General features: G+C 43.3%; 1 protein-coding gene across 2 annotated transcripts in view; it reads left to right on the forward strand.

Annotated features, from left to right (window-relative positions):
- hlcs (holocarboxylase synthetase (biotin-(proprionyl-CoA-carboxylase (ATP-hydrolysing)) ligase)) overlaps window positions 1-11,877 on the forward strand; it is a 50,667-nt gene extending 38,790 nt beyond the window's left edge. For both annotated transcript variants that reach the window (XM_031758979.2, XM_039618128.1), the window contains exons 8-11: window positions 1,016-1,176; window positions 2,603-2,717; window positions 10,046-10,259; window positions 10,918-11,877. In XM_031758979.2, the coding sequence (XP_031614839.2) occupies window positions 1,016-1,176; window positions 2,603-2,717; window positions 10,046-10,259; window positions 10,918-11,089 (662 nt within the window). In that variant the 3' untranslated portion in view covers window positions 11,090-11,877. The remainder of the gene's footprint in view (window positions 1-1,015; window positions 1,177-2,602; window positions 2,718-10,045; window positions 10,260-10,917) is intronic.
- Window positions 11,878-25,059: the final 13,182 nt, after the last annotated feature.

The raw sequence follows: 25,059 nt of genomic DNA on the forward strand, positions 1-25,059 counted from the left end.
ATCAGGTTGGTGCACAGCTGACAGGCCTATTTGACAACTGTTAGAATTCATATTATGGCAAGAACCAATCAGCTAAATAAAGAGAAACAACAGTCCATCATTAATTTAAGAACTGAAGGTCAGTCAGTCGGAAAATTGCTAAAACATTGAATGTGTCCCCAAGTGCAGTCACAAAAACCATCAAGACTACGAAACTGTCTCACATGAGGACGCCCCAGGAAAGGAAGACCAAGAGTCACCTCCCCTGCTGAGGATACATTCATCCGAGTCACCAGCCTCAGGAATCACCAGTTAGCAGCAGCTCAGATTAGAGCCCAGATAGATGCCACACAGAGTTCCAGCAGCAGACGCATCTCTACATGTTCAGAGGAGACTGTGTGAATCAGGTCTTTATGGTCAAACAGCTGCTTAGAAACCACAACTAAGGAAAAGCAACATTGAAGGCAAACTGAACCAGCATGGCTACCACAGCATCCTGCAGCCACATGCCATCCCATCATTTATTCCTCAACAGGAAAATGACCCTAAACACACCTTCAGGCTGTGTCAGGGCTGTTTGACCAAGAAGGAGAGTGATGTCTGTGCCAGATGGCCTGGCCTCCACAGTCAGCTGACCTAAACCCAGTGGAGATGGTTTAGGATGAGATGGAGCGCAGAGTGAAGGCATAAAGGCCAACAAGTGCTCAGCATCTCTGGGAACTCCTTCAAGACTGTTGGAAAACTATTTCAGGATACGACCTCATGAAGCTCATGGAGAGAATAGCAAGAGTGAGCAAAGCAGTAATCAAAGCAAAGGCTGGTTTTGAGAGTTATTTCACACTTTTTGTTTACTACATAATTCCACGTGTTCGTTCATAGTTTGGATGCCTTCAGTGAGAATCTACGATGTAAACAGTCATGAAACTAAAGAAAAACCATTAAATGAGAAAGTCTGTCCAAACTTCTGACTGGTAGTCTATTTCACAATATGCTTTAGATGTTTGGTAAAACTTGCTGCTTGTGTTTTGTGCTGTAGGTCGGGGCAGGAATGCCTGGCTCAGCCCTCTGGGTTGTGCCATGTTCACTCTGAATGTCCAGATTGAGCTGAACTCCAAGCTTGGACAGAGGATTCCCTTCCTGCAGCACCTGGCTGCTCTTGCTGTAGTGGAGGCTGTTCGCTCACTTCCTGGATATCAGGTATCCCGATATCTCCATAATAACATTAAGACATCCGACTGTTTAGCAGTCCATCTTCTTATTACAGCATTACTACCAATTAATGTCACTGTATTAAAAGCATTTTATTCGAAGCACTGCAGCATTAGGGCCTTTTTCCTGCTTAGATGTTCTTATATTGTTCTAAAAGATGATTGTGCTATTACTGTAAGTTTTATTTTATTCATTTTTTTAGGTTTTTCCTCATATACCCTGTGTTTATTCCCCCATCAATAGGCTAGTGTTTACCCAAAAGGTTGACTCTGTTCATCTGGACGTTTTCAGTGGGAGAAACGTTTCGTCACTCATCCAGGTGACTTCTTCAGTCTCAGCTGACTGCAGGTTTCCAATCTTATAAACAGTACATTTGCATAATGACTGAAACCAGCCCACTGAAGGAACAATGTGCTGTGAGGTCAGTTCCTTCATCATAATTATCCAAATTCTCGTGACCATTGATCAACAACCACTGATCTATGGCCGTGAGTCCCATTCACAGAGAGTTGGGGAATGGCTGCAATCACAGCATTGTAAGATGGTGACAGATGGATCCTTAGGCCCCCTCCTCCATTCAGAGATGGTCTTCCCCTTTTCACGTAAATGGCCTCCTCGACTCCGCCCTCAAACCAGCGTTCCTCCCTGTCCAGGATGTGTACATCCTCATCAATGAAAGAGTGTCCACTGGCCTGTAGGTGTAAATAGACTGTAGAGTTCTGGCCTGACAAAGTGGCTCTTCTGTGTTGTGCCATCCTCTTAGCCAGAGGTTGTTTGGTTTCCCCGATGTATAAATCCTGGCAATCCTCCTGGCACTTAACAGCGTACTCTATGTTACTCTGTTTGTGTCAGTGTTTGGAAGAAATGCATCTGAACTGTTCCGATACTCCTGACGCGTACGGGATCTCTACGGGTTTTCACTTAGGCAGCAGTTGTAGTGTCCTGATGATACCCAGTTTGTGCTCCAATGGATGATGAGAGTCAAACCTTAAATACTGATCCGTATGCATAGGTTGATCAAGGAACTGACCTCCCAGCCCATCGTTCATTCAGTGGTGCAAGTTTCAGTCCTTGTGCAAATGTCCTGTTTATAAGGTTGGAAGCCTGCAGTCAGCTGAGACTGAAGAAGTCACCTGAATGATGACGAAACGTTTCTCCCACTGAAAACGTCCAGATGGACAGAATCAACCTTTTGGGACAGCATACATGAAGACAGCATAGTATTTACCTCATAATGGAAATTTCTCTCTAACACATCCAAGCATGGTCATTAACATGCAATTACTTGGTACCATAACCTTGTTAATTACATGGAAATGTTATTAGACTATTTTCACACATTTTAAAGTATAATAAAGTTCATTGTGTTGGTATTAAAGTACATGTAAGACAGATGATGTTTAACCTCCTTTAGGACATAGATCTGAGGGTGAAGTGGCCCAATGACATCTACTACAGTAACCTGATGAAGCTCGGAGGAGTGCTGGTGACTTCCACAGTACTGGGACCAACTTTTCATCTGCTCATAGGTGACAATCTGCACGGTTCAACAGACACATATCACTCATATCAACATGAAGCCATTCCTCACATGGCTAAACTAACATACTGCTTTTAAACTTGTTAACGTAAGAGAGTACCTTAACGTAGCAGTATACAAAGTTTTATATGAGAATGGGCATCTGATTGGTTAAAACTGATGAGGAGAAATCCTAGTTTACATTTATTCTGCCTTCGTTGGTGCCCCGAGGTGCTCCCAGCCCCTCAGCACTCAGTCTCATCCACTCCTGAAGAGCAGCACCTAAAAGGGATGGCCCCTACTCTGCTACACGGGTACTAGATGTTTTTCCCTGTTTTCTCACCTTTCACCTAATCACTTGTTGTCTTAGTGAGCATGAAGGCCACCCTGGCTGAGACACTGGATATTGTTTTTGTCTCACGCGGTCCAGATGACCCACCTTATCATAGGACTTCGTGTCCCTTCACCTTGAAGCTTCTTCACTGTCACCATTTCTAACTAAACACTGTCTAGACATCTAAATTCTTAAGCTGTTATTACCTGTAACACTAAATAGTCCCTCCTTTTACACCTGTTAAGGTGTAAACTTTTATCTCACACATTGTCTTCCCTTCTCCATTGTACAGGGCATCTGTGGTGCCCTGGAGCTTCAAACCTTCAACACTACACTTGCTTTTGCCCTCAGAGGCCTTTACTCCCTCCTGTTACACCTACTCCTCCTCGTCATCCTCTGACTCCTCCTCCACTCGGAACAACAGCAACTGATACGGTGTAGAGTTCTTCTCCTTAGACAAAACAGCTACGATCAACCTATCCAATAGGCGTCTAGCACATGGAATACAACAACAATCGCAGGAAAGTGGAATAGCTAGAAAGCACGCTATTTATACTAACAAGGACATGCAGTGGTTTAAGCGTTTCTGTCGGCTGTCTGTCACCGGTTTCTGCCAGATTAGTCCTCACCTCGGCCAAAGTTCGCGAGGGTGGTTGTGCAGGTACACAGTGTGTCAGGTGGTACCAGTTAGCTCCAGCTTTACCTTTACCTGGACTGCATGGGTTATACATTGAATCACCTGGGTTCAGTCCTGGGTTCAAGCCATTTTCTCTTGTGAGCTTTCACCCACACCCACTCACCAACCTTTACTGCTCATTTGGAGTTGCCTCAGGCACAGCCAGCTGCACCTGCTTAGATAAAACCCGGGTCAGATTAGTCAACGCTGTCATATGTTCATCACGGCTCACCTGCCAAACATCCAGAGAGGGCATATGACCTCCCTCTGATGGTGGGCCAGGGCACCTGGGGAGGTTCTCAATGACATGAGAACAATGGGGAGAGAGTCCACCCCCATCAGTCTAGTCTTCAGAGTCTTATTTGCTCTTTCCGCCAGCCCTTGTGAGGCAGGGTAGCAAACGGCCCTGAAACTGTGTGTTATACCTTGAGCCTTTTTTACCCCTGCCAGTTCGTTATTTGAGAAATGCGAGGCATCATCAGAGTATATGCTCCTCGGGACCCTAGACCAGGGTATTAACTTGTTTTTCAGCCACTTCACTACGGTCTGCGCTGATTCATTTTTGCATGGTATTGCTTCCTTCCAGCTTGTGAACCATTCCACCATCACCAGCAAGTACCTGACCCACTCCTGCATCAGTAAAGTCAATTGTGATATCTTGAAGTGGAGCCTCTGAGACTGGAAACCTTCCCACTGGGCATTTGTAGGGAGCCCTTGGGTTGTGCCCATTGCATATGTGACAGCCCGTGACGTAGTTGACTACCAATGCGGTTATGCGGGGGTCCCACCAGCAGACTTCAGTGTTCATCTGGGTCCTCTTCTTTCCTTCATGGGCAAGCCATGAAGCTTGTTTCAGTAGCAGGTGGTATAGTTTCACTGGAACTACTATTCTTCCATCATGAGACCTCCAGAGTCCATTCTTTTGTGTTGCTCCTTTTCATAAGGTACACCCTGCCTCCGATATAGTCTATTTTATAATCAATAAAACTGTTTTTTGTTTTTTTGTTTTAATGTCTTGCTGCATTTTGTACAAATTCATTCTAAAATTTTAAAAAACAAAACACTAAAGCTATTCTGTTATACTTGTATGCAAAAAATACACTGCACCCAAAATATTTAAAAGTTCAGCAATAATGATCTTTTTATTTAAACTTTTTAGCAGAACTTTAAATCTAAGTATTTAAAGTAAGATTCAAAAAGTAATTTAAAATGCAATTTTATGCATATTTCCAAAACTCTTTGGTTTAACCTGACACTGAATCTTGTGTAACTTCTATACAAAACTTAACACAAGTATAAAAAAGTGTTTTTCATAGTTTTTTTTGGTTTGGTTGTTTTTTTGTTTTTGTTTTTTTCGAACCACGAAACTGTTTAGCCAGCTGTCGTGCCAAGGTAGGTCTCCCCGACAGAATTAGTTTCCCCTGCGTCGGGAGCACGCGCTGGGCTCTCCAAATCATGGACAAACAGTATCCCACATTCTTGATTTTTAGTTCACAAGCACTTCTTATAACGACTAACTGCTCCTGAAACTTTGGAGGTTTTAGCTCTTTATAATTCAATTCAATTTTATTTATATAGCGCCAAATCACAACAGCAGTCGCCTCAAGGCGCTTTATATTGCACAGTAGATCCTACAATAATAGATACAATCATATGACCCCCTATGAGCAAGCACTTTGGCGACAGTGGGAAGGAAAAACTCCCTTTATACAGTAAAGTTACAGGAGGATAAAAATGATTATCAGGAGAAATGTCCTTCGTTTGCTAAAATAATCCCGTCCGATACCACATGAGAACAATAAATATATAATTTTCTGTTTTAACCCTCACACACAATGGTAATGTAACGACACTCATTTTTCACAACACTAAAACATCACTACTTCCATGTCTAATTGTAATGAAGGCGGAGTAAACTGCACTCCATGCCCAGCGAATGCTCGCGATGCAGGGGGAACAGATTTTGTTGGGGATACCTACCTGGCACAACAGCTGGTTTGGCAGCATGTAGCGAGGCTCCAGATGCTTTCAGTGTGAACTACAGACCGCCCACAGGTCTCGCACACAACAGCCGCTTCATCACGTGACGCATACTGCTCCGACGTGCCAAGGTCACTACCTGGCTTATGCCATGTCGCAGGTTTTGTGAGGTGCTTTTTTTGATATCTAATTGATCGGATTAAATTTTTTATTTCTCCCCGATATCCAATCCAGTCATTTAGGTCAGGATCGGACAGAGACAGATACTGTGGCCTGAGTCGGCGTCTGGGTCCCGTCAATACTGTTCCAGATCCCAGACCTAGGATGGCATCTGATTGGGGAGCCTTGGCGTTCCTTCATACTGTCTCTGGTTGGACACTCGTGCTCCTCTGCCTGTGAATGGGTTTGGAAAAGAGGGATAAGGCTCCTGAGGCCCTGGTTGTGCCTGATTTGGCCATGCCATCACACAGTCTCCAAGGTGTCCACAGTTATGGCCGGCTCCATTGCCACGACTGTATTTTCTTTTCTTTCTGCGTCTCCGACGCTGTCCGTATTACAGTCAGTTGGGTATTCCTTCCTTAGAAGGGTTAGGGTTACCCTGAACCTGGGTTGTTGGTTGTTTCTTTCAAGTCATCTGGATCCTCCTTCAATTTTCCATTTGTCTTGGATCTCGTCCTCCAATCTGAGTCCTCCTGTAGGGCTGACCCTCCTTGGAACTGTCTTAATATGCAGCCTCTCAATGGCATGGAGGGCCGGCTGGCACTGGTTTGTGCTTCGTGGATAATCCTTTTGGTGTGGAGTCCGAGGGGGCTCGTGAACCCCCTGTGCTAAGTAAAAAAAATGGCCTGTATTTATATAGCGCTTTACTAGTCCCTAAGGACCCCAAAGCGCTTTACATATCCAGTCATTCACCCATTCACACACACATTCACACACTGGTGATGGCAAGCTACGTTGTAGCCACAGCCACCCTGGGGCGCACTGACAGAGGCGAGGCTGCCGGACACTGGCGCCACCGGGCCCTCTGACCACCACCAGTAGTGGATTGAATTACCACCTTTACCGCTGTGTCTGCCATTTCCGTCATTTCCCTGTGAAGTGTAGCATTTGCCTTCCAATCCGAAGCCTCATCTAGATCCAGGACACCACTGTTTACTTGGAACAGTGGGGCTTGTACTGTACTGCCCCCAGCATCAGCATAAGGGGGTGGCCTTGTGGGCAAAGCAGGTAGAGTCTGGCCGCCTCTCCTTTTTCTTCAGAGTTCCCTTCTCCACCTTTCTGTTGCTTTTTCTTTCCTTTCTTCGCTTACTTCCCTGCTGCTGATATCCTCTCACACATTGCTGTGCTAGTGACTTCTTTGTCCTTTCATTTCTTCAGCTTGTATAAGATGGGCCCCATTTGTGGCCACCTGAGGCCTTCCAGTCTCCCTCAGTTTCTCTCTGTGCAGCAGCTGCTCCTGTGGCGTTGCACATAATCCTGGAATGCCGTCTCCGGGTTGCTGGTGAGGAGACCCTGCTTTTCCCATTTTTTTTTTTTTTTTTTTTTTCTTCCCACAATTTCGCTGCGACTTGTTTTGTCGCAGCGAATCTTTCTCAGTGGCATTCTTGGTTACCTCCTCTATCACCCAGCCCTTTACTTGACCATTTGTAATGCAGATATCTTCCATCATTACGCACTCCTACTTGACAATCGGGGTTAGTACGTGTGTGGGTGTGTGTGTGCGTGTGTGTGTGTGTGTGTGTGTGTGTGTGTTATGGTCTTTGCCGATCATTTTCAAACTGGTTTGGCTGGAAATAGCCATTCCTGTTTATGTGATTTCTTTGGTCCTCACAGCTTGGTTGATTTATTTGTTAGACACGACAAGGAGTTTACACTAGCTGCCCAGTACACACTGTTTACATCCTTGGTTTTTTTTGTTTGTTTGGGGGGTTTTTTGCAACTTCTGTCCAAATCTAAAATGAGGATGGGGCATCCTCGGTTAGCATGTCACAGCTGAGACATTAATGCGAAGTCAGTTAAAGAATAAAAAGTTAAAATTCTAGCAGAACGGATAGTAAGGTTTTATCAGGGAAAACCTTGGTATGCTCGCCCTTTGCTCCTATTGTACCAAAACACCATTATTCTAGCTTCTTGGAGTTCACCTTTCATAAACAATGCCTGAATGACCCTCTCATTTCTACACCAAAGTCACTGCAAATCAGAGGTGTTAGATACAGCTCTGTTGTATTCTCATCTATTCAATTCAATTCAATTCAATTTTATTTATATAGCGCCAAATCACAACAAAAGTCGCCTCAAGGCGCTTTATATTGTACAGTAGATAGCACAATAATAAATACAGAGAAAAACCCAACAATCATATGACCCCTATGAGCAAGCACTTTGGCGACAGTGGGAAGGAAAACTCCCTTTAACAGGAAGAAACCTCCGGCAGAACCAGGCTCAGGGAGGGGCGGGGCCATCTGCTGTGACCGGTTGGGGTGAAAGAAGGAAAACAGGATGAAAGACATGCTGTGGAAGAGAGACAGAGATTAATAACAGATATGATTCGATGCAGAGAGGTCTATTAGCACATAGTGAGTGAGAAAGGTGACTGGAAGGGAAAAACTCAATGCATCATGGGAATCCCGGCAGCCACGTCTATTGCAGCATAACTAAGGGAGGATTCAGGGTCACCTGGTCCAGCCCTAACTATATGCTTTAGCAAAAGGAAAGTTTTAAGCCTAATCTTGAAAGTAGAGATAGTGTCTGTCTCCCGAATCCAAACTGGAAGTTGGTTCCACAGAAGAGGGGCCTGAAAACTGAAGGCTCTGCCTCCCATTCTACTTTTAAATACTCTAGGAACAACAAGTAGGCCTGCAGTGCGAGAGCGAAGTGCTCTAATAGGGTGATATGGTACTACAAGGTCATTAAGATAAGATGGGGCCTGATTATTTAAGACCTTGTATGTGAGGAGCAGGATTTTGAAATCAATTCTGGATTTAACAGGAAGCCAATGAAGGGAAGCCAAAACAGGAGAAATATGCTCTCTCTTTCTAGTCCCTGTCAGTACTCTTGCTGCAGCATTTTGGATTAGCTGAAGGCTTCTCAGCGAGTTTTTAGGACTTCCTGATAATAGTGAATTACAGTAGTCCAGCCTGGAAGTAATAAATGCATGAACTAGTTTTTCAGCATCACTCTGAGACAGGATATTTCTAATTTTAGAGATGTTGCGCAAATGGAAGAAAGCAGTCTTACATATTTGTTTAATATGTGCATTGAAGGACATGTCCTGGTCAAAAATGACTCCAAGGTTCATCTCTGCTTCAAGGAATTTGTTTTTGCAACGAAACTATAATCTCTTTAATAAAGTGGCATGAAAATAACGTACATAAGGCACTGGGTGAACGTAGAAAACAAGCAGCAGAATTTATACCTACATTTCTGCTGTATATTCACATATCACACATATTCTATCCATCCATCCATTCGCTTCCGCTTATCCTTTCCAGGGTCGCGGGGGGCACTGGAGCCTATCCCAGCTGTCATAGGGCGAGAGCCAGGGTACACCCTGGACAGGTCGCCAGTCTGTCGCAGGGCTAACACACAGGGACAGACAACCATTTGCACTCACATTCACTCGCACATTTACACCTAGTGGCAATTTGGATTATCCAATTAACCTATCCCCACAAGCTGCATGTCTTTGGACGGTGGGAGGAAGCCGGAGTACCCGGAGAGAACCCACGCAAACACGGGGAGAACATGCAAACTCCACACAGAAAGACCCCGGCCTGATGGTGAAATTGAACTCAGGACCTTCTTGCTGTGCAGCAACAGTGCTAACCACCGTGCCAGTTAAACATTTTTGCGTCCTCACCCTGGGCCTGAAATTGCCTACAGTGTGTTCACTCATTGGTGCATGTTAAATGTTAAAGTTCACGATGGTACGATTGGACTGAAATTGTTTGGAGGAAAGCCCCTTTTCTCAAAAATGAACTTGGTAGCATGGCTTGGGTTTGCATCTGAATAAACCAGAAGATTTCTGGAACAATGTCCTTTTATAGTAACACGAATTCTGTGAGGACAGTAGTGGGGAGGTGATGGTTTGGGCTTTTGCTGCAGTCCATCATGAGATATTATATTTAACTGTAGAACAGCAAAGTATTCTACAGTCAGATGTGAGGCCATCTGTCTGACAGCTAAAGTTTGCCAAAATTGGATTGTCCAGCATAACAACAATCCCTCAAGTACAGCAGCAACTCTACAACATAGTGGCTAAAGAGGAAAAGAATCAAGGTGCCATAATGACAAACCCAGGTTATCTCAGAATATTGTAATTATCTCTTAAACGTGTTCTTCCCTACAGGCTGTGGGTTTAATGTGACAAACAGCAACCCAACAGTGTGCATCAATGACCTGATCCAGTCGTACAACTTACAGCACAACTGTAGCCTGCAGCCGCTCAGCTGTGCCCAGCTCATTGCGAGGACTGTCAACTGCCTGGAGGCCCTTATTGACAGCTTCCAGCAAGGAGGCCCAGAATCTGTCCTGCCCACCTACTACAAGAGATGGCTCCACAGGTGTGTAACGTAGATAACTCTTGATGCTTTGAACTAAGATTTCACTTTTACTTAGGATCACACACTTTCTTTCAGCAACATGGAAACAAGGATTTAATGGGCGATTTTCAGTCTAGAGATGCACTGACCGGATTCAAATCAAGTATCCTTATGATACCACTTCTTATTTTTGCTTTTACTGACCCAGTCTCTAATACAGGGAAACTGTAATGTCATATATCTCACTCATTACAAATTACATAATATTTAACAATCTCTTGTGTGGATACAAATTGAGGCAATTACATGTGTTCTCTTTATCTTGTGATTAAATCTCATTCAGTCATATTTAACTTTCTTTTTCTGATTCGCCTGTTAATAGACTTTTAATCTTTTATGTACACGTATCCTTCTCAAACACTAGTAAAATGCAGTCAAATCTAATTTATATTCCATTGGGCATTCAGAAGTACATAACATGAACAAAACTGTGTTTAAAAAAGAAAAAGGAAAAAAAAGGGGCACATAAAATCCTGAAACAGAAGACATGTTTTGTTTTTCATGTAAGAGTAAAGTGGCTCTGGAGTTGGGTTTTAACCACTGTTGAACTTAATTAAGTTTACTAGACACCACACTCACATTTAAACTGTAAAAACTGCTCTCTTTGTTCTGACCTCAGTGGAACCTGGGTGCGTCTCTGGAGTGAGGACGGCCCAGAGGTTCAGGTGATGGGTCTGGACCACAACGGTTTTCTCCAAGTGCACAGCAAGGAGCAGGGTGTGGTCTCAGTGGAGCCGGATGGAAACTCGTTTGACATGCTGAAGAATCTGGTGGTCATCAAAACATATTAGGACCAAATTCATAAAGCACAGACTCATCGTGTGTGTGTGTGTGTGTGTGTGTGTGTGTGTGTGTGTGTGTGTGTGTGTGTGTGTGTGTGTGGACCATGTTAACCAGATGTTTTTATGTTGGTCAGGTTACTTGTTCAGAAACATACAGTAGTGACAAAGAGAGAAAAATCATATAGAGATCTCTACATTGGTAATGACTGGTGCGCGGGTCTGGGACTACTAAATGATGTTAATGTCTTACAATGTATATTCATTTTGTCTTTCAAAATAAATCTTGTACCTGTCACTAGAACAATTCCATGAAAACAGTGAACAGTGCAATTTGGACTGTTGCTATTTTCAGCAAAATAAAGATTTCCACACACGTTTTATGTCAATTCCTTTTTACCTAAACTATTTCCTGGTTAGACCCTTTTTTCTGTAATCATGATTTTCAGGGGAAGCTTATAATGTTCCGGCATATGGAGGACCCTGGAGTGTCCTGAAAGGCCTGAGGATAAAGATGTGCTGAAAAGTCTAGCAAGTCACTGACAAAGCTTTTCTTTGGATGTTAGCTGCTTTTTGTTCATTTTTTTGATCCCCCCACTGCTTCAGTAATGAGCTTCAGGATCTGGGAAGGCCATTCCAGGACTGTCAGTGTTCCATTGTATGTTTTTCCAGGTATGCTTTAACTGCACTGTTTAGGATCATTGTCCTCCTGACAATCTCTCACACTCACTGCACCACTCTCCTGACGTCCTGCATTCGTGTAAATGACTATTTGAATAAAAATTGTCAAACAAACACTCCATTTGACTCAGATAATGGTCTTCTGAATTGCTTTTTCCTCCACCACGTTAAAGTTGCGATTCACGGAGGGGAATCTCAGTTCTGTAAAATTTTAATTCACGTCAGCAGTAATGACACCCACTTATGTCAACTGGACATCACTATTCTGTTTCAGTTCAATTCAGTTTATTTATATAGCGCCAAATCACAACAACAGTCGCTTCAAGGCGCTTTATATTGTAAGGTAGACCCTACAATAATACATACAGAGAAAAACCCAACAATCATATGACCCCCTATGAGCAAGCACTTTGGCGACAGTGGGAAGGAAAAAACTCCCTTTTAACAGGAAGAAACCTCCGGCAGAACCAGGCTCAGGGAGGGGCGGGGCCATCTGCTGTGATTGGTTGGGGTGAGAGAAGGAAGACAGGATAAAGACATGCTGTGGAAGAGAGACAGAGATTAATGTCTTTAAGACATTCCTGCAGTTTAACTAATTGGTGTGTGTTATCTGGCTTCATGGGTAGATAGGGTTAATATTAAATCAGTGTGTAACTTTGCCCCAAAAAAATGTGGGCCCGTAGTTTTCTGTGGTCCCCTCCCCAACGAGTGACATGTTTAGCTGCATGTTCTCCTTCAATTGGTGGCTGTCTGAGTGGTGTCCAAAAACCTGTGTGGGCTTTATTGACTCTTGGGAAATCCACCCAACTCTTCCAAGTTTGTTTGTTTTTTCTTATCAGATTCTCCTTTTTGCAACACCCTTTCAGCATCTTTATACTTATCACCACACTGTGCTTATCTCCTAGAAAGATAAATAATTTCCTTGTAAATAAAAACAGTAACTCATCTTCCCAAGGCATTTTGTAGACTGTATAGCAGCAGTGGCAATCTCCACAACATTTTTCTTGAAATGGAATTCCACCTTTAATCTCAAAAAGATCAGTTATATTTTTTTCTTAATGGGACCCCAATACTCTGTAGTAATTAGACTCAATTATATAGGCTCAATGTTAGACTTCTTCAAAATACAAAAGAACCCACCCACCACTTTAATGTCACTCTGGATCTTGTTTTGACATAAAGGGTAGAAAATGAACATTTAACAGTGTTTCCTCTTTTGTGTGATTATTTCCTGATAACATTTACAGTTTTGGGGGGAATACATCACAGCAGATGTCATTCTGAAAGTGCTGTAACTAACAGTGGATTACGAATATAATCCACCCACTGTTATCTTCAGTGCCCTGTACCAACACAGAAAAGAGCAGCTACGTGAACACTACTCCCACAGAGGCTGATTATCTTGTTAATAGTATTACATCTTCACTGCATAACTCTGAATACTGTGGAAAAAGTCAGAAGTACTTAACTCTGATAAAACTCTGAAAAAGTAGTTTATTTATCTATTCAGAAAAAATACCCTTCATAAACCATCTTACTCTTCATTACTTTAAGAAAAAGATCGACTCTAGGCGTCCCCTCAGCACTGTAGCCAGGGTGAACAAAAGTCTGCCAACCATTCCTTTAACCTGAATTAGACTTCATGAACTTTTCACACTTAAAGTTTTAATCATTAGATAAAAACATCCATAACCGTAACATTATGCACAGCTGCTTTTAGTAAAATTGATATTACAAGCAAAGGGTCGAATAAACACGCCGGTCCACCATGTCCATTCATGCTTTGCTTCTCCAAAACGTGATGTATACACACATGCAGGAGTTGCAGTTAGCTGCAGGAACAGCAGAGGCAGATCATCATAACCATGGGAAAGCATTTAAACAGACATTATTAACACATTTACATGTAAATACATATTAGGAGCCTAGCTTCATTGTTTCTGGCTATTAAGGACCCTGTAATGCACTTTATAAGGTTTTTGCTCACTATCGACTTTGTGGATTTAAATATATTATCTCCCCCTGTATTTCCATGACACTGGGTTGGATATTTAGTTAGACTCCTTCTCTCCAGTTTATGTTTCTGAGTTAGCTTTGATTATTCCTTCCTCGAAACCATCAGCATGTCTTTTACACCCCGTTCCTACAAGACTCAAAGAAGTCCTGCCATTTATTAATGTTTCAATCTTAAATATGATCCCCCTATCTCTATTACTGGGTTACGTACCACAGGGCAAAAAGCAGTATTCAGTATTGTAATTCATTATAATCTGGACGTCCTAAAAACTTCCTGAAAAGCCTTCAGTTGATCCAAAATCCTGAGAAAGCATATTTCATCCATACTGTCGTCCCTTCATTGGCTCCCTATTAAATCCAGAAGCAAATTTAAAATCCTCCTCATCATATACAAGAGCTTGAACAGTTAGTCCCCATCTTATCTTAAAGACCTCATAGTACCGTACCTGTTGAACAGACCACTTCTCTCTCAGACTGCTGGTTTACTTGTGGTTCCCAGGATATTTAAAAGTAGAATGCAGAGATGATCGTGTGTGTGTGTGTGTGTGTGTGTGTGTGTGTGTGTGTGTGTGTGTGTGTGTGTGTGTGTGTGTGTGTGTGTGTGTGTGTGTGTGTGTGTGTGTGTGTGTGTGTGTGTGTGTGTGTGTGTGTGTGTGATTAGGTGAGGCTTGTTGGTATTATATACGTACCAGTCGAGTGTTCCTCTCATGAGGCTGATGTGATCACACACAGATCTATTTCATGACTCTTCATTTGTCTCCAGCACCTTACACTGCTGAGCTCTCCTCTCCAGATGAAGTGGCAATGTCAAAGGAAATGTGCAAAGTGGACGCAGCATGATGCTTTCACGGGACCTCAAAACTTCCTGTATCTCAGACATAACAGGCCATTATGGAAGTCATCATAGTGACACTACTGCAGTGTTGTCGGTTCATTCACAGCATAAACGGACTGGTTCTCTTTGTGATTGCATTTAGATTAGTTTATTAAAAATACCAGTGCAGCAACTGCACCATTCAGCCATAATGTAAACAGATGTGTGTGCCGATGCACACAGATTTACACTTGATGTGCACAAATTCACCAAAACTGAATCAAAGATCATTTAATCTTTAATCTCTGAGATAAAAGGTCAGTCTTAATTATTTATGAACACTTTATGAACACTGCCTTTCTTCCTTCATCCTTCTGTACCATCACAATATTATGAAGGTCATTTCTGTTCTCAGTCCTGTAGCCCACGGGTCCTTGTGTGAGACAAGCAGAGATATATTAAGTAAAAGGGGTGAAGAGACACCGTTAAGCTGCTCTTGGTGCCAAAAGCAATCTGAAGATTATTAAGCAAATGGCTCTCTGTTGGATCCATACTCTCAACATCCTATTAAACAACTCAAGTCTGCAGGTGGCTGAGGTCAAAAGGAAGCGCTCCCTTTTTGTATTAAGTGTGTGACACACATGTACAGCCTCGTTGGTGGACGCGCACACACAGTTCAGACCATTAAAGCGCTGTGATGACTTTTCAGAAGGTAGATTTTAAATTGAAGTCTGGGTAGAGCTTTTTTTCTCCTCCTCTCCCCTCATGTATTGTGTATTTTATTGTTTTTCTCTGACCTGTCTTCCCAGTGTGATGTTTGTACAATGTATGTATGGTCGGTAACATGTACATGTAACATTGCAAGTGACAATTAAAGGCATAATCAATCAATCAAAGCGCTTTATACAGCATGCCTCATTCACCCATTAACACAGGCACGATTTTTTTACACTTAAGTGCTTTCCCACACATTCATTGGAGAGCAACTTTGGGTTTAGTTCCTTGCCCAAGGATATTTGGCATGCAGCTTGGACCTGCCATGGATTGAACCACTGATTAGCAGATGACCTGCTCTACCTCCTAAGCTACAGCCACCCTATCTGCACGAACGCTAGCTGCTCGTTCAGGACCTATTAGGACTGAAAGGTTTTACACTAGCTCCAGTAAACTAGGTCCTGTTTACTGGTACTCAATCAAGCCCATCATTGCCATAGTCATGAAATCCTCAGCTGGCAAAAGGATTTTGCTCCTCCTTCACAGAGGTGTGTGTCAGTGATTGTTAGCAAAGAAACCAATAACTTCATAAATATCCAGATCATTTTTAAAGCTCTTAGAAAGCTGAAAAATAGGAGTTGTACAAAAGTATTTGTGCTTCTCCAAAATTTCCATGTGAAAGTAAGCATTGCAAAAGGAGAAAGATGGAAACTGCACACGATGCAGCAGCCTGAACATGTTGTCCTGTGCCTCCACTCTGCACCAGTCTTCAGCAAGCATAACACAACACAAGTCAAATTGATGAGAATACAGTGTAAAAAATGTCTGCATACTGTGTTTGAACAGGAAGGGCAGCAATGACCACTCATATTTGTGTTGAGGTGGCAACAAAGTATCCACTAGAAAACTTAGTTTGACTTAAAAACGTCTTTAAATTTAGGAGCGCTGAACTTTGTTATGGACAGATTGTCAATGACCACATAAAGAAACAGGAGGAACTGATTTGAAACAATAGCAAACAGAACTCGTGTCATGGGTTTGTTTTTTTTTAAAATAGGTTTATTTATGTAATTTTTGATAAATTACAAATGTTACTGACATGCTGGTGTAAAGCAGGTTAATAGTGTGGTACAGTCTGGAATGAAAGTGTTTGGCTAAATTAGGAATATGCAGTAGAAATTTAGCTGCGGTCAGTAACAGGTTAACTAAACACACCATCAGGAAACAGGAACAAATCAGTCTCTTTCCAAAGCTATACCAGTCCTCGTTTGATGAAATAATATAATCTTACAAACCCGGCTTATTACGCTTGACTTTAATTTGATTGCTTTCACAGGAAATTATTGTTTATAAAAAAAAAATAATAGTGCAAAGGATGAAAAAACACAAGCAGACAAACATTAATATTTAGGGTTAAAATGCTGAACACTAGAATACTTATAATAATAATTTTTGGCAAATGTTTTTACGTTTTTGGTCGTCATTATTCAGCCATAGAATGAGTGTTATCATAAACAAACCAACGTGATTCGATTTATGGGAGTAAACCTAACCCTAACCCTGAAACAAGCCCCTGTTAGAAGACAACTGTTAACAGTGAAATCAAATATCAATATAGTCTTCTGATTTGTCACACATTTGAGTTTTAATAGTGTTTCATCCTGTGTTGGTCGCTGACTTATCATATTTTGAGTTTTAATGAATAATTTCAGCTATGCAATAAATATATGAAAATTCACAACATGTCTGCTATGCAGTATTCATGGCAGCACATTAAGTAAACACAGCACAGCTAAAACACAGGCAGACTAAAAAGATCAAACTTTACCAGTTTGACAACAAGTTCAAGAGTTACAGAAAATGAAGGTGAACAATGAAATGAGCTGGAGACTAAACTGTTCCCATGGAACCTTGGCTGACTGTGACCTACACCCGTTTTCACACCTTGGCTCGTGTGATCAGGTAGGGGGTCCATTGCCCCTCTTTGGGGGGATACTCCCACAGGGCTTAAATCTGGGACTCTCCACAATTTGACCCTAGAACTGAAGAAGCTTCTCGGATGAGAGGTGAAACATCTTCAAACAACTTAAAGAAGTCCAGACGCTTTTCTTTGCAAACTCCTTTGACTACGATGACCTGGATGACTGAGAACCTTCACAGACATATTCCCATGGAAGTGACACATGGACAAACACTCCTGCTATGAAATGACTGAAGTAACAGTAGTAATATTTGCATTTCAAATATTCTGATCACAGGATTCAGACATTATTCCGTCTTTAAGTCTTTAGGTTAAGATCAAATAACATTCAGTAGAAAGGAAATAAAACACTTTCAAACGCTGCATTACTACATATGCTTTACAGAAAAGTTCTAAACCTTCTGTTTTAACATGATGGAAGAAAAACAGCTTTCAGCTGCAGTGTCAGAGCTATGTCTGCAGACACAGATAAAGCCTGCTTCTCTTTCTGGGTCACCTCTCATTTGTGATGATGACAGATGTGCCAGTGCAGTGTGGGGTCTCTCTGTGGCTCTCAGGAGATGAGCTGGAGCTGGGACTCTGGCTGGTACAGTTGTAAGACACCATCTCTTTACCTTGGTAACAATGGCCATCTGTTATATTGCTCAGTGAGGCAACAGGGGAGGCCTTAATAGGACCAGGTTTGCCCAAGACTTGATGAAAGTTTAAAGACATATATGGAGCCCCTATACCTGTCAGCATTCGCATGTCCTCTGCAGATCTGGACTGTGGCTCCGTGGCAGCTCCAAACTGCTGCTGGTCGTCAGCAGGTTGGTGATATTCTGCAGCAACATGACTGTAAGGGGTCTCCATCATACAGAGCATCTTCTTCTGCTCAAGCACTATCTGCACAGGAAGCGACTGGCTTATGCCATGCAACAGGCCACCATGCTCACCTTTACCAAGTACCAGGCTGCTGAGCACAGGGCAAGCCAGGGCCCTGTCACCTTTTGCATAATATTGCATGTCCTGGTTTAAAGCTTTACTCCCCTTTGCGGCATGAGGCTGGGCATGTGGACAAACTTTGGTATGGACAAGTGTGTAATGTTCACAGAATTCGTCCTTCAGCCTGCTGTTTGAAAGAGGGTTCATTCCACTGGAACAATCATCCTGGTACCTACGGTCAGCTGCCAGTACAGGCCCTATTAAAGAGAAGACATGTTCAGAAGTTGGCTTACACCTTAATTAAAATGACATGAGCACTCTGCTGAATGACTCCTAAGGAGTTTACAGTGTTATTCATAAAATGTCAGACTGTCACTTAGTGTTTTAATGAATCCACCTATAATGTTATTGACAAATGCATGTTTTCCTTTCTGTTCCACGCTGAGCTTGCATTCACTACTGCAGACTAAGCCTCAGTTTAACATTCTTCCATTCTGAAAACAACATGAATTGTGTGGACATGAATATGGACACTGTTACTTGCAAATTTCAGCTACAGCTTTCTGTTGTTGGTGTGAGTGGCAATGCCATTGAAAGCCTATCTGTAACACTGCAGAGATCAAGAGGACCGAATGCGTTTCAGAATAGCATCAGCTTTACAAGCTGGCTAACCTGGAAAACACAGAACAATTCAGAAAAACACCAGACTACAAAAAATGATTCTGTTGGCTTCAATATGGACTTCCTACTTGTGTTTGTGTAGTCTGGGATTTGTGCAGAACCAGAACTCCAGACCCTCAGTCCTCGCTGGAACCATTATATTTCAAACAGCTTGTGAAGCCCAACTCCTTTACCACTGCTTTCACCACTTGCCTCTGCGAGAGAAACTGAACTGCTGTTTCCCTGTGTACAGATTGTCCTGCATAGAGCTAGTGAGCTATTTTGTGTTCTTGGGAGACCTGTTTGTGGGCACCTTTGCCATCAAGCTGCCTCTTCTAAGCCTGGACGTGAAGCGATGGAAAAATACATACTTCTAGCTGCAGGACTCACTCTCCCGTCTTCCTCACCTCATAGCGCAGGCTTTTTCTTTTTGGAAAAAAAAAGATCTGAATGACAAAATTCATCAAGCACTGGGAGGTGGCACAAGCATTCCTTATCCCAACTGGTAGCACTTTAAACTGGTATAAGACATCATAAGTCACAAATGCTGACATCTCACAAACACGTTCCGTCAGTGGTACCTAACAGTACCCTTTCAAAAGATCGACCTTACGTACTTAGCCCTACCCACTTGGTCAATGCAGTCTTCCAGCCGAAGTATGGGGAAGCATCTGAATTCGTGACATGACTGACCTTCCTAAAATTCACCTTCCAAAAATGATCTGGCATCCCCTCCTTAGCAGCTAACACTACAGGTGAGCTCCACGCCCCATCTGCTGGCTCAATCACATATAATGCACTTCCTCCTTCACCACCTTCCATTTGTGAAGGGACAGAAGATGTTGTTTGATTGGGACTGCCTCTCCCACATCCACATCATCAACAATCCTATCAGAGTTTCCAGGCACATCCTGAAACAGCTCAGAATAGCAGTCAACTACCTCCTACCTCTGGCACTCAGTCAAGTGTTTCAGCTCTTCCACAAGAGCTGCTCTGGCCTCTGTGTTATATAGTCTGGCATTAACAACCTCAGATCCCACATAGTAAGCAGGTCTGGCCCGGATCTGGTATCAAGCCGGCACTGCTGGTTGACTTCTGGCATGATAAGATGTATGCCATCCAGATATGGGCAAGGCCTGACATAGATGGCACTGTCTATGTGATGGCATGCCATATCTAGGTCGATTGTGGTTTGGTTTATGTGGCCCAGGCCCATACAAAACAAGTCTGGGCCAGATCTGGCATCAAGCTGGCACTTCTGACTGACCGATGTCATGGCAGAGTGTATGTGAGCCATGTCTGGCAGTGATGGCACTATTTATGTTCCTATTTTCCTATTTTAGTTAGAAGACCCAAATGCCATGTTGCAATACTATACTGCTATAGTAGCCAACGTTTCAAATGCAGATTTGACAGGTTTGTGAGTGTACACTTTATCCAAAACCTAGTGACGGTTTACTCATGCTTGCCAGTGGGTGGCTGTAGCTCAGGAGGTAGAACAGGTCATCTACTGATTGGAAGGTTAGTGGTTTGATCCCTGGCTCCTCCAGTCTGCATGTCAAGAGTGTGAATGTAGTTAGAAAGCACTCAGTTTAGAGAAAGTGTGTGAATGTGGCATGTTGTATAGAGCACTTTGAGTAATCTAGGAGAGTAGAAAAGCGCTATGTAAGAATCAGTCCCTTCACTGTCTGAACAGTTTCGTCATGTTACTTTTGCACTATTATGTTCCGGCACATGTTGTTATTACCAGTGTTGGTCAAGTTACTTGAAAAAAGTAATCAGTAACTAATTACTGATTACTTCCCCCCAAAAGTAATCCCATTACTTTACTGATTACTTATTTTCAAAAGTAATTAATTACTTAGTTACTTAGTTACTTTTTAAAAACACGATTTACAACCTGAATAGGTAATAAAGCGATAGATCTTTCAGCCCAATTCCACTTTTTCTGCATAATCCATCATACAAAATGTAATCAACTGGAAAAGTCTCTTTTTAAAACTTGTTTTATTAGTTTTAATCTTTTAACTTTATGCATCAAGCAAAAATTAAATTATATGCAACATTCTCTGACTGGAAGAAATTTGTTTAACATTTAAACCTATTTTCTGCACATTCCAGCACATAAAATAAAATATGTTTTTGTGTTTACACTCACTTTTTCAAATAGATGCAAGTAAAACACAGCAGAAAATAAATAAAATCAAAGACTAGCAGTCCTGTTGCTCTATTTTCACCTATAAAGCAGGAGTGGGGCAAGCAGAGGTTTACCCTGGTGCAGGTGTGCCGCAGCGGTCAGTGGAAGAATCCGCGAGTTTCTCTGTGAATTTCACATTACGTCGTAGCGCACTCGGTGCTTGCTTGGAAGTTTAGGGGTTTAAAAAGAAGTTCTCTTCCCACGCAGTGAACAGTGGACACTAATGTTTTTGTCACTTTTTATGGAATCAAACTCAAAGTAAGGTCAGTACTTCCACGCTTTAAACGCTGCATGCTCATACTCTCTCCCGCACTATTATCCATTGTTGATATACAGACAGCTGTTGTCACGAACGACGCACTCGCTTACGTCACTGTCATGAGACATTCTCGGAAAAAATCATGGTTTTAGTAATGCAGTAACGCAGCGTTCCTACGTGAAAGTAACGGTAATTTAATTACCGTTTTTGCAATAGTAATCCCTTACATTACTCGTTACTTGAAAAAAGTAATCAGATTACAGTAACGCGTTACAAGTAACGCGTTACTGCCCATCTCTGGTTATTACATGGCTTGATTAAGGTACAGATTAGGCTGACATCTGGGGCCAGAGCTGAAACTGGTCTGGGCCAGAACAGGGCTAGCAGTGTGTCTGCAACTGGCCCGTGGCTGCACACAACTTATACATGGCCCACATACCGCAAAGAATGACGGCCCTTTGGTGGCCCAGATCAGGTTTGCCAGAGATAACACATGGGCCAGCACAGGACCTCCAGTGTGTCTGCAACTGGCCTTGTGCTGGCCCATGTGTGGGCCACCTCTGGCAAACCAGGTCTGGGCCACCACAGGGCCGTCATTCTTTGCGGTATGTGGGCCATGTGTAAGCACATTGTGTGGGCCAGATCTGGGCCATACCAATTTTGCTATGTGGGGATGAGACAGTTGAAGGATCCTCTGCAGCCCCATCCTGACCGCAGTCAGCCTGGTCAGAGACAACACAGCCTACTGTTGCTACTGGACCCTCATATGCCTTCAAAACATTCACATGGCAAAGCCACGTCTTCAGTCTTGTATCTGGAGTGCTAATCGTCGACTTCAGGAAGACTTGCTCCACCCACACACCACTCAGCATCCACAGTTCCACGGTAGAGACTGTTAACAGCACCAAGCTGAGAGTAAGGCCTCTTGCATCGTGCTTGACCCCTCACACCCCTCACATGGACTCTTTTCTGTCCTTCCATCCGGACGCTATCGCAGCATCGGGCCCGATCCTCCAGACTGTGAGATAGCTTTTTCCCACAAGCCATCGGACTTTTGAACTCACTGTATCTGGAGTGCTAATCATCGACTTCAGGATGACTTGCTCCACCCACACACCACTCAGCATCCACGGTTCCACGGTAGAGACTGTTAACAGCACCAAGCTCCTGCGGTCCAGGTCTCAGACGACCTGACCTGGACCGCCAACACCAAAAAGGCCCAGCAGCGCCTCCACTTCCTGAGATGCCTGAAGCGGGCCAACCTTCCTCCTCCAATCCTCACCATGTTCTACAGGAGCACCATAGAGAGCTTCTGACCAGCTGCATCTCCGTGTGGTTTGGAAACTGTAAAGTCTGCGACCTCAGCCAGCTACATCGGATCGTTAAAGCATCTGCCAAGATCATCGGAACATCTCTCTCTCTGCTACAGGACATCTTCCACAGCGCTGCATCAGTAAGAGTAAGGCTTCCTGCATCGTGCTTGACCCCTCACACCCCTCACATGGACTCTTTTCTGTCCTTTCATCCGGACGCTATCGCAGCATCAGGGCCCGATCCTCCAGACTGTGGGATAGCTTTTCCCCACAAGCCATCGGACTCTTGAACTCACTGTATCTGGAGCGCTAATCGCTAGGTCTCCTGGGCCAAAGGTGCTAATCACTGCCTTATTATCATATTTTCATTCGAACCTTAGCTGCAGACAATGTTTGCTAGCGGCCTCCCCAACTGATTTTAACTTCTCCCTAAAAGATGAAGCGAAAGCAGAATATCTCCAGGTACCGTTGGTTTAACCGCCTTCTCCTTAAACAAGTGTAATGCCCCCTTACTTTATGTCTAAAGACCAACTCAAATGGGCTAAAGCCCAGGTCTTATGGAGCATCTCTAAGGACAAAAAAAGAAAAGAAAAGGAATGCCCTCATCCCATTCCTTAGGATGAGCCACCACGAAAGTCTTTATCATACTCTTTAATGTTGCATGAAATCTTTTTATGGCCCCTTGTGACTGTGGATGATATGTGGAAGAGTACCTGGGTGCTATCTTCAGCTCAGCCATCACTTGCTGATACATTTTAGGTAAAGTTCAAACCTCTGTCAGACTGAATAGAGAGGGGCAAACCACCCCAAGAGAAGAACCTAACAAGATGTTCTACAATGGTTTTCGCCCTTATATTTCTTAACAGTATGGCTTTGGGATATCTAGTAGCCAGATCCAAAATAGTAAGGAGATATTCATTTTCCTTCTTGGACTTGGGAAAAGGTCCAACAAAGTCAACCATTATGTGAGCAAAAGGCTCCTCCTCAACAGGAAAAAGTTGTAATGGTGTTACTAGGTTAGATACACTTGGCTTTTCGACAACCTGACAAACATGGCAGCGGCGCCAAAATAATTTCATATCCTTCCACATACTAGGCCAATATAGGTATTGGCTAAGTTTCTCCAAGGTTTTCTTTGCAGCCATGTGTCCAAACAATGACGCATGCACCAACTGCAAAACCTGGCGATAACACTTTGGCAAAACGACTTGTTCCGTTATAGCCCGGTCCTCATCAGCTGGCCTAGAAGGAGGCCTCCACTTCCTGAACAATGTGTCATTATGAAAATAGTAACACTTTGGCACATCTTTAGCCTCCTGCACTGACACTGCTGACCTCATAGCATGTTCCAGGGAAGGATAATTCTGTTGCTTCTGCACCAGAGACTCCCAATTCAGAGGGTCCTCCTCATGTTTTACTCACATGACCTGTTTATCTCTTCTGACGGCTGTGAACAGCACCCATTCCTGGGTCATCACCTACACCCACACAAGCTTTATTCCCATCAACAGATTGCACATCGCAGCCATTCCAAGTGCTTAATAGGGAATCAGAGAGGTTAGTAAAAGGGTGGTCCACAGGGGGGCCACACAGGAAAAACTTCAGGGAACTCCAGCTCCAGCTCTCTTGTCTTGGGGTAATCCACTGGGTAATCACTGACAGACAGAGCAACTTTAACCCAGGCCACATCACTGCCCATAATCAAATCTATAGATCTAAAGGAGAGATTTTGTGACTCTGCTACATTACAAAGCCTGCAACCAGCTCAGATCTCAGGTAAAGCTTGTATACCTGTAGGATCTCATGACCCCTCCTACACCTCGCACAGTGATGAACTGTGGGAGACAGTGGCCTGGGAAATAAATCCATCATATCTTCTTTTCTCCAAGCACGACATCCCAGTGTACTTCAGACCCAGCAACACACTCAGACACAAACTGGTTCACCCGAAAGACAAAACTCCAAAACACAGACTGAACAACGTGGTGTATGCTGTACAGTGCAGTGAGGAATGCCCAGACCTCTACATTGGAGAGACCAAACAGCCACTTCACAAGCGCATGGCACAACATAGAAGAGCCACCTCCACAGGACAAGACTCAGCAGTCCACCTGCATCTTAAGGATAAAGGTCACTCTTTCGAGGATGCCAATGTTCACATATTGGACAGAGAGGACAGATGGTTTGAAAGAGGAGTGAAAGAGGCCATCTATGTCCACTGTGAGCGACCATCTTTGAACAGAGGCGGTGGTTTACGACACCAACTGTCTGCCATCTATAATCCAGTTTTGAGTTCCCTCCCCAGACGCCTTAACGCCCACTCACATCCTGGGCCATCTGACCTCAGGAAATCACATGATAGGGTGGGGCCAGGTTTCACAATGAGCTCACCCGAAACCCTGGCTGATTAGGTCCCACACCCG

This window comes from Oreochromis aureus, linkage group 10, assembly GCF_013358895.1.
Source record: "Oreochromis aureus strain Israel breed Guangdong linkage group 10, ZZ_aureus, whole genome shotgun sequence".
In the NCBI taxonomy this organism is placed as follows: domain Eukaryota; kingdom Metazoa; phylum Chordata; class Actinopteri; order Cichliformes; family Cichlidae; genus Oreochromis; species Oreochromis aureus.